Source organism: Oncorhynchus gorbuscha, linkage group LG19 (assembly GCF_021184085.1).
Source record: "Oncorhynchus gorbuscha isolate QuinsamMale2020 ecotype Even-year linkage group LG19, OgorEven_v1.0, whole genome shotgun sequence".
Classification (NCBI taxonomy): domain Eukaryota; kingdom Metazoa; phylum Chordata; class Actinopteri; order Salmoniformes; family Salmonidae; genus Oncorhynchus; species Oncorhynchus gorbuscha.
The window spans coordinates 3,661,335-3,671,568 of NC_060191.1; the positions used below are offsets into that span (position 1 = coordinate 3,661,335).

At 47.5% G+C, this 10,234-nt stretch overlaps 1 protein-coding gene across 2 annotated transcripts in view; it reads right to left on the reverse strand.

The window, feature by feature from the left end:
- The window catches only part of LOC124006252 (integrin alpha-10-like), a 55,487-nt gene extending 53,032 nt beyond the window's left edge, over positions 1–2,455 (reverse strand). For both annotated transcript variants that reach the window (XM_046316141.1, XM_046316140.1), the window contains exon 1: positions 1,549–2,455. In XM_046316141.1, the coding sequence (XP_046172097.1) occupies positions 1,549–1,600 (52 nt within the window). In that variant the 5' untranslated portion in view covers positions 1,601–2,455. The remainder of the gene's footprint in view (positions 1–1,548) is intronic.
- Positions 2,456–10,234: the final 7,779 nt, after the last annotated feature.

Below are 10,234 nucleotides of genomic sequence, written 5' to 3' on the forward strand. Positions count from 1 at the left end.
AGCGGCTGGGGTTGAGAGGAAAGAGAGGCTGGGGTTGTGAGGAGAGAGGGGCTGGGGTTGTGAGGAGAGAGGGGCTGGGGTTGTGAGGAAAGAGGGGCTGGGGTTGAGAGGAAAGAGAGGCTGGGGTTGTGAGGAGAGAGGGGCTGGGGTTGTGAGGAGAGAGGAGAGAGGGGCTGAGGTTGAGGAGAGAGGGGCTGAGGTTGTGAGGAGAGAGGAGAGAGGAGAGAGGGGCTGAGGCTGAGTGGAAAGAGGGGCTGGGGTTGTGAGGAGAGAGGGGCTGGGGTTGTGAGGAGAGAGGAGAGAGGGGCTGAGGTTGTGAGGAGAGAGGATAGAGGGGCTGGGATTGAGAGGAGAAAGGAGAGAGGGGCTGGGATTGTGAGGAGAGAGGGGCTGGGGTTGTGAGGAGAGAGGGCTGGGGTTGTGAGGAGAGAGGGGCTGGGGTTGTGAGGAGAGAGGAGCTGGGGTTGTGAGGAGAGGACAGAGGGTCTGGGATTGTGAGGAGAAAGGAAAGAGGGGCTGGGATTGAGAGGAAAGAGGGACATTGCAAGGAGGGAGGGGTTGTGGGGAGAGAGGGGGTTAGAGAGAGGGGGTTTGGGGTGAGGGAAATGAGGAATGTAAACATAAAGTGGGAGAGCCCAGCGTACAGTTAAACCTCGCAGGAGGGCAAAAAAGGCCAGACTGCAGAATCCCACTTCTGCCACCAATGTAGTGATTAAGGTGGCAGTCGAAATGGTGTTTGAACCAGTAACTCTGTGGTTAGAGGTGAAAGTGGAAAACCTCTTGTGCCATAAAGGTCTAGACCCCATGGCAGTGGCTGGGCATTATCTCTCACATGATGTAGGCCTACAGGGAGGCTATATGTAGCTTTCTGAATTTCCCTGCCTCAGACTTTGTACCTTAGAGAATGATGCCTGCAGTTGTTTCGGTGAATCACTTAAACTTCAAGTTCTTTGAGCTTTGAGACCTGGAGAAAAGCCATATTGTGTATAAATATAACACATTATTCATTATTCATGGTTGTTTGAAGATAAGGAGTGAGTCCACTGAGGGAGCTCCAGTAGGTAACCTGATTACCATATCATACAATTGGACAGGGGAGCAGCAGCAGGGGGGAACCAGGGAAACAGCTGTATGCCTACACAGTAAATAGCTGGGCCAAGTCTCAGCATAGAGAATGACCCTGCACACTGTAGTGGTTATAGAGATCTTTCAACTGGTTTACGGGATCGGTGTTTATGTTCTAGGACCTATGATGTACTGTAGGTGCATTAGCTGGCTGTGCCATAAAGTTCCAGAGACTTCTCTGCAGAGGTTGTCGGTCCTACAATGCCATTGGGATAACGAATACGGATGAATCTCGAACTAGAAAATGCCTAATTTTCATGAACATGTTTGTATAGGCTACTTAAACTTTCAAAATGCTGTCATTGAAGTGACTTTGTAAAGGGTCATGGTCAGGGTCACGGATTTAAAGGTATTCGTGAGAGAAAAAAACAGCTCTAGAAAGGTTGAGACGATAGACAACGTGACAACTTGTTACAAACTTACCTTTGAGGAGAACTATGAACTTGAGGAGTAGCAGGTATTTGTGCAGCTCCATGTTGTAAAGGATAGAAGGGCTTCGTGTTATCTCTCTTTCTGTTCCGGACTTGGGCTTTAATTTCCCTAGAGTTCGTTTAAATTCAGTGCTCCGGCACGAGTCTTTCAACTCGATGTGTTCCCCAGGGATCCGTGAAAACCGTAAACAACCCCGCTTCACATATTATTGAGGGAAAAACAGACTACTTAGTTATTGTCTGTTGCTGTAACCACTAGCAGATTTAACGATATGTTGACAGCTTTTTAATGAATTAAACAGAGGTTGTTATAGGTTTATTTTTATTTTCGACAAACAGTAGCCTAAACTATCTAAATATTTGGGGGCTGGAATATGTGCCATAAATTATTACCTTAACCTGTGCGCAACTAACACCTCAAATGTCTAAACAACTAGTCAAAAACAACTAAACAACTGATTAAAGCTCAAACCCAACACCTGTCCCGAAGAAAAGTCCAATTTAGTGTCGTTAAACCTTCACTAAAGCTTAACAGATTATCAAATGCATGTTTAATTGCTTCCAATAAAGAAAAACCCATAGGCCTAACTATCAGTCAGATAGTCTACTTTTCTATTGCTGAATGTTCCTCCTGGCTCGACGCTCCAAAAAATATCTGAAAAAAGTACACATATTCATCTTTCAACCAAACAGTTTGAGGTAAATTAATGTTTGGGTTTTCTTGACAACTTTTCTGTTTCAATTTTCACACTTCTGGTTGGTTATATCCATCTTTTTCGTCGTTTTCCCTCATTTATAGCGATTGTATCCCTCTCTGAATAGTGGAGTTCTACTCCAAAGCAACAATCAATAGCGCTTTTATTCCAGCGCGAGGAGACCTTCCTTCCCTCGCGCGTCCCTCAACTCGACTTCTCTCTCAGCGCGCGCCTGGTTCGCATTTTGAAAACCCCAAACGACTTTCTCTCTCTCTCTTTTCTCTCTCTCAATTCATTTTTTTCTCTCTCTCAATTAAATCCCTCTCTCAATTATATATCTGTCTCTTTCTTTCTCTCAATTCAATTTAAGGGCTTTATTGGCATGGGAAACATATGTTAACATTGCCAAAACAAGTGAAATAGATAATAAACAAAAGTGAAATAAACAATAAAAAATCAACAGTAAACATTACACTCACAGAAGTTCCAAAAGAATAAAGACGTTTCAAATGTCATATTATGTCTATATACAGTGTTGTAACAATAGCGTAATTGTGTAATCTGAGGGAAATATGTGTCTCTAATATGGTCATATATTTGACAGGAGGTTAGGAAGCGCAGCTCAGTTACCACATCATTTTGTGGGCAGTGAGCACATAGCCTGTCTTCTCTTGAGAGCCAGGTCTGCCTATGGCGGCTTTTCTCAATAGCAATATGCTCCCCACACACACACACACTGTGTCTCCGTCAGTCTGTCTGTCTCCATCTAACTGTCATAAATACGTTCAACTTCGGGATGATACTGAATCAGTACTGGAGACCACTTTAAAGCTCTCTGAGGCCACCTAGTGATCTCTGGTCACCTGGTTGAGAGTTGTGGATGTAGTTCACTCAACGTCCACAGGATTGCGCCAGTGCATCACTAATTCAGTCTTCCAAATGCTGTGGGTCAGCTAGACTATTGAGATACACTCTAGGTTTGACCCACCTGTTCACACTTAAAAGTGCTTTACTCAAATATTTATCAAATTCCTTCATTCTCATGGTTTGTGAAATTCAATTCTTTGTTTATGGAATTGTATTCCGTTACAGCTACGGACAAAGACATGAAGGCCTGTGCAGGTGGATCTGTTGCATACATAGGCAGAGCCCCTTTAATACGACAGTACAACTGTTGCATACATAGGCAGAGCCCCTTTAATACGACAGTACAACTGTTGCATACATAGGTAGAGCCCCTTTAATACGACAGTACAACTGTTGCATACATAGGTAGAGCCCCTTTAATACGACAGAACAACTGTTGCATACATAGGCAGAGCCCCTTTAATACGACAGTACAACTGTTGCATACATAGGTAGAGCCCCTTTAATACGACAGTACAACTGTTGCATACATAGGTAGAGCCCCTTTAATACGACAGTACAACTGTTGCATACATAGGCAGAGCCCCTTTAATACGACAGTACAACTGTTGCATACATAGGTAGAGCCCCTTTAATACGACAGTACAACTGTTGCATACATAGGTAGAGCCCCTTTAATACGACAGTACAACTGTTGCATACATAGGCAGAGCCCCTTTAATACGACAGTACAACTGTTGCATACATAGGTAGAGCCCCTTTAATACGACAGTACAACTGTTGCATACATAGGCAGAGCCCTTTAATACGACAGTACAACTGTTGCATACATAGGTAGAGCCCCTTTAATACGACAGTACAACTGTTGCATACATAGGTAGAGCCCCTTTAATACGACAGTACAACTGTTGCATACATAGGCAGAGCCCCTTTAATACGACAGTACAACTGTTGCATACATAGGTAGAGCCCCTTTAATACGACAGTACAACTGTTGCATACATAGGTAGAGCCCCTTTAATACGACAGTACAACTGTTGCATACATAGGCAGAGCCCCTTTAATACGACAGTACAACTGTTGCATACATAGGTAGAGCCCCTTTAATACAACAGTACAACTGTTGCATACATAGGCAGAGCCCCTTTAATACGACAGTACAACTGTTGCACTAGTGGATGTCGCTGTTCTCTAATAGCGTTCCTAATTCTGGGACTAGAGTGAATGTTGAGCCCTCACACTGGTCTAAGGCCAGATTAGCATTTTCCCCTTATAGCTAAAGATAAGATTTGGTGAGGGTAAACTGATCCTACATCTGTGACTAAGGGCAACTTCTACTTTGTGTCTTCTGTGGCGCGGTTGGTGGTAATTAAGCATCTTTGTCTTTTCTCATAAATCAACTCTGTCAACCAAGTGGTTCCTACAGTAGTAGTCTACAGTAGTAGAAGCTGCCCAGGTCTAGGATCAGTTTATCCTCCCCAAATCCTAACTCTACCATATGGCAGATCACAAATCTGTGTCTAATGCAATTTCATCCTACTGTAGTTATTAGGTAGATCAACTTCATCCTACTGTATTTGTTAGGTAGATCAACTTCATCCTACTGTAGTTTTAAGGTAGATCAACTTCATTCTACTGTAGTTGTTAGGTAGATCAACTTCATCCTACTCTAGTTGTTAGGAAGATCAACGTCATACTACTCTTGTTGTTAGGTAGATCAACTTCATCCTACTGTAGTTTTAAGGTAGATCAACTTCATTCTACTGTAGTTGTTAGGTAGATCAACTTCATCCTACTCTAGTTGTTAGGAAGATCAACGTCATACTACTCTTGTTGTTAGGTAGATCAACATCATTCTACTCCAGTTGTTAGGTAGATCACCTTCATTCTACTGTAGTTGCTAGGTAGATCAACTTCATCCTACTCTAGTTGTTAGGTAGAGCAACTTCATCCTAATCTAGTTGTTAGGTAGATCAACTTGATCCTACTGTAGTTGTTAGGAAGATCAAATTCAAACTACTGTTGTTGTCAGGTAGCTCAACTTCAGCCTACTCTAGTTGTTAGGTAGATCAACTTCATTCTACTGTAGTTTTTAGTTTGATCATCTTCATCCTACTCCATTGTTGGGTTGATCAACTTCATCCAACTGTAGTTGTTAGGTAGATCAACTTCATCCTACTGTAATTGTTAGGTAGATCAACTTCATCCTACTCTAGTTGTTAAGTAGTTCAACTTAATTCTACTCTAGTTGTTAGGTAGATCAAATTCAAACGACTGTAGTTGTTAGGTAGGTTAACTTCATCCTACTGTAGTTGTTAGGTAAATCAACTTCATCCTACTCTAGTTGTTAGGTAGATCAACTTCATCCTACTCTAGTTGTTAGGTAGATCAAATTCATCATACTCTAGTTGTTAGGTAGATCAAATTCAAACTATTGTACTTGCCAGGTAGATTAACTTCATCCTACTGTAGTTGTTAGGTAGAGTAACTTCATCCTACTCTAGTAGTTAGGTAGATTAACTTCATCCTACTGTAGTTGTTAGGTAAATCAACGTTATCCTACTCTAGTTGTGAGGTATATCAAATTCAAACTACTGTAGTTGTTAGGTAGATCAACTTCATCCTACTGTAGTTGTTAGGTAGATCAACATCATCCTACTCTAGTTGTTGCTGGATCAACATCACTCTACTCTAGTTGTTAGGTAGATAAACATCATTCTACTCCAGTTGTTAGGTAGATCACCTTCATCCTACTCTAGTTGTTAGGTAGAGCAACTTCATCCGAATCTAGTTGTTAGGTAGATAAACTTCACCCTACTCTAGTTGTTAGGTAGATCCACTTCATCCTACTCTAATTGATAAGTAGCTCACATTCATCCTACTGCAGTTGTTAGGTAGATCAACTTCCTCCTACTGTAGTTGTTAGGTAGATCAGCTTCCTCCTACTGTAGTTGTTAGGTAGATCAACTTCATTCTACTCTGTTGTTTGTGGATAACTATGCCTCCCTTTTTCCATTTTCTAGGCCTGTTGTTCCCTCTCTCTTCCTGTTGTTCCCTCTCTCTTCCTATTGTTCCCTCTCTCTTCCTGTTGTTCCCTCTCTCTTCCTATTGTTCCCTCTCTCTTCCTGTTGTTCCTGTTGTTCCCTCTCCTCCCTCTCTCCTGTTGTTGTTCCCTCTCTCTTCCTGTTGTTCCCTTCCCTCCTGTTGTTCCCTCTCTCCTCCTGCTGTTCCCTCTCTCCTCCTGTTGTTCCCTCTCTCCTCCTGCTGTTCCCTCTCTCCTCCTGCTGTTCCCTCTCTCTCCTCTGTTTCCATGCTGTTCCCTCTCTCCTCCTGCTGTTCCATCTGTCCTCCTACTGTTCCCTCTCCCTCCTGCTGTTCCCTCTCTCCTCCTGATGTTCCCTCTCTCCTCCTGCTGTTCCCTCTCTCCTCCTGCTGTTCCATCTCTCCTCCTGCAGTTCCCTCTCTCCTCCTGTTGTTCCTTCTCCTCCTGTTGTTCCCTCTCTCCTCCTGTTGTTCCCTCTCATCTCTGCTGTTCCCTCTCTCCTCCTGCTGTTCTCTTTCTCCTCCTGTTGTTCCCTCTCTCCTCTTGTTGATCCCTCTCTCTTCCTGTTGTTCCCTCTCTCTTCCTGCTGTTCCCTCTCTCCTGTTGTTCCCTCTCTCCTCCTGTTGTTCCCTCTCTCCTCCTGTTGTTCCCTCTCTCTTCCTGTTGTTCCCTTTCCCCTCCTGTTGTTCCCTCTCTCTTCCTGTTGTTCCCTTTCCCCTCCTGTTGTTCCCTCTCTCCTCCTGTTCTGTTCCTACTCCCTCTCCCTCCTGCTGTTCCCTCTCTCCTCCTGCTGTTCTGTTTCCATCTGTCCTCCTGCTGTTCCCTCTCTCCTCCTGCTGTTCCATCTGTCCTCCTACTGTTCCCTCTCCCTCCTACTGTTCCCTCTCTCCTCCTGATGTTCCCTCTCCTCCTCCCCTCCTCCTGCTGTTTCCATCTGTCCTCCTACTCTCTCTCCTCCTGCTGTTCCCTCTCTCCTCCTGCTGTTCCCTCTCTCCTCTCCTCCTGCTGTTCCCTCTCTCCTCCTGCTGTTCCCTCTCCTCCTCTGTCCTCCTCCTCCTCCCTGCTGTTCCATTCCCTCTCTCCTCCTGTTGTTCCCTCTCCTCTCTCCTCCTGCTGTCTGTTCCATCTTCCTGCTGTTCCCTCTCTCCTCCTGCTGTTCTCTTTCTCCTCCTCCTGTTGTTCCCTCTCTCCTGTTGTTCCCGCTCTGCTCCTGTTATCTCCTGCTTTCTCCTTTCTCCTCCTGCTGTTCCCTCTCTCTTGTTGTTCCTCCCTCCTCCTCCTGTTGTTCTGTTCCCTCTCTCCTCCTGCTGTTCCATCTCTCTTCCTGCTGTTCCCTCTCTCCTCCTGTTGTTCCCTCTCTCCTCCTGCTGTTCCCTCTCTCTTCCTGTTGTTCCCTCCCTCCTGCTGTTCCCTCTCTCCTCCTGCTGTTCCATCTCTCCTCTCCTGATGTTTCCATCTGTCCTCCTGCTGTTCCCTCTCTCCTCCTGCTGTTCCATCTGTCCTCCTACTGTTCCCTCTCTCCTCCTGATGTTCCCTCTCTCCTCCTGATGTTCCCTCTCTCCTCCTGCTGTTCCCTCTCTCCTCCTGCTGTTCCATCTCTCCTCCTGCTGTTCCCTCTCTCCTCCCGTTGTTCCTTCTCTCCTCCTGTTGTTCCCTCTCTCCTCCTGTTGTTCCCTCTCTCCTCCTGTTGTTCCCTCTCTCCTCCTGCTGTTCCCTCTCTCCTCCTGTTGTTCCCTCTCTCATCCTGCTCCCTCTCCTGCTGTTCCCTCTCTCCTCCTGCTGTTTCCATCTGTCCTCCTGTGTTCCCTCTCTCCTCCTGTGTGTTCCTGCTCCCTCTCCTCCTGTTTCCATCTGTTCCTACTCTCTCTCCTGATGTTCCTCTCTCCTCCTGATGTTCCCTCTCTCCTCCTGCTGTTCCCTCTCTCCTCCTGCTGTTCCATCTCTCCTCCTGCTGTTCCCTCTCTCCTCCTGTTGTTCCCTCTCTCCTCCTGTTGTTCCCTCCTCCTCCTGTTGTTCCTCTCTCCTCCTCCTGTTGCCTCTCTCCTCCTGTTGTTCCCTCTCTCCTCCTGCTGTTCCCTCTCTCCTCCTGCTGTTCCCTCTCCACTCCTGCTGTTCCATCTCTTCTCCTGATGTTCCCTCTCTCCTCCTCCTCTCTCCTCCTATTGTTCCATCTCTCCTCCTGATGTTCCCTCTCTCCTCCTCCCCTCTCTCCTCCTGCTGTTCCCTCTCTCCTCCTGTTCCATCTGTTCCTGCTCCCTCTCCCTCCCGTTGTTCCCTCTCTCCTCCTGCTGTTCCCTCTCTCTCCTGCCCCTCTCCCTCCTGCTGTTCCTCTCTCCTGCTCCATCTCCTCCTGCTGTTCCCTCTCTCCTCCTGCAGTTGTTCCTCTCTCTCCTCCCTCCTGCTGTTCCCTCTCTCCTCCCGTTGTTCCCTCTCTCCTCCTGTTGTTCCATCTCCTCCTGCTGTTCCATCTCTCCTCCTGCTGTTCCCTCTCTCCTCCTGTTGTTCCCTCTCTACTCCTGTTGTTCCCTCTCTCCTCCTGTTGTTCTCTCTCTCCTCCTGCCCCTCTCTCCTCCTGCTGTTCCATCTCTCCTCCTGCTGTTCCCTCTCTCCTCCTGTTGTTCCCTCTCTCCTCCTGTTGTTCTCTCTCTTCTCCCCTCCTCCTCCTGTTTCCATCTCTCCTCCCGTTGTTCCTCCTCCTGTTCCCTCTCCTCCTGCTGTTCCCTCTCTCCTCCTGTTGTTCCTCTCTCCTCCTCCTCCTGCTGTTCCCTCTCTCCTCCTGTGTTCCATCTCTCTTCCTGTTTCCCTCTCTCCTCCTCCTGTTGTTCCCTCTCTCCTCTTGTTCCTCCTGTTGTTCCCTCTCCCGTCCTCCTGTTGTTCCCTCTCTCCTCCTGTTGTTCCCTCTCTCCTCCTGCTGTTCCATCTCTCCTCCTGCTGTTCCCTCTCTCCTCCTGTTGTTCCTTTTCTCCTCCTCCCTCTCTCCTCCTGTTGTTCCCTCTCTCTCTCCTCCTGTTGTTCCCTCTCTCCTCCTGTTGTTCCCTCTCTCCTCCTTGTTCCCTTCCCTCCCGTTGTTCCCTCCTCCTGTTGTTCCCTCTCTCCTCCTGCTGTTCCCTCTCTCCTCCTGCTGTTCCCTCTCTCCTCCTGCTGTTCCCTATCTCCTCCCGTTGTTCCTTTTCTCCTCCTGTTGTTCCCTCTCTCCTCCTGTTGTTCCCTCTCTCCTCCTGTTGTTCCCTCTCTCCTCTGTTGTTCCCTCTCTCCCCTGTTGTTCTCTCTCTCCTCCTGTTGTTCCCTCTCCTCCTGTTGTTCTGTTCCCTCTCTCCTCCTGCTGTTATCTCCTCCTGCAGTTCCCTCTCTCCTCCTGCTGTTCCATCTCTCCTCCTGCTGTTCCCTCTCTCCTCCTGTTGTTCCTCTCTCTCTCTCTTGCTCCCTCTCTCCTCCTGCTGTTCCATCTCTCCTCCTGCTGTTCCCTCTCATCTCCTGCTGTTCCCTCTCTCTCCTGTTGTTCTCTTTCTCCTCCTGTTGTTCCCTCTCTTGTTGTTCCCTCCTCTTCCTGTTGTTCCCTCTCTCCTCCCGTTGTTCCTGTTGTTCCCTCTCTCCTCTTGTTGTTCCCTCCTCTTCCTGTTGTTCCCTCTCTACTCCTGTTGTTCCTCCTCCTCCTGCTGTTCCCTCTCTCCTCCTGCTGTTCCCTCTCTCCTCCTGCTGTTCCCTCTCCCTCCTCTGTTCCATCTGTCTCCTGCTGTTCCCTCTCTCCTCCTGCTGTTCCCTCTCTCCTCCTGCTGTTCCCTCTCTCCTCCCGTTGTTCCCTCTCTCCTCCTGTTGTTCCATCTCTCCTCCTGCTGTTCCATCTCTCCTCCTGCTGTTCCCTCTCTCCTCCTGTTGTTCCCTCTCTACTCCTGTTGTTCCCTCTCTCCTCCTGTTGTTCTCTCTCTCCTCCTGCGGTTCCCTCTCTCCTCCTGCTGTTCCCTCTCTCCTCCTGCTGTTCCCTCTCTCCTCCTGTTGTTCCCTCTCTCCTCCTGTTGTTCCCTCTCCTCCTGCTTCCTGTTGTTCTGTTCCATCTCTCCTCCCGTTGTTCCTTT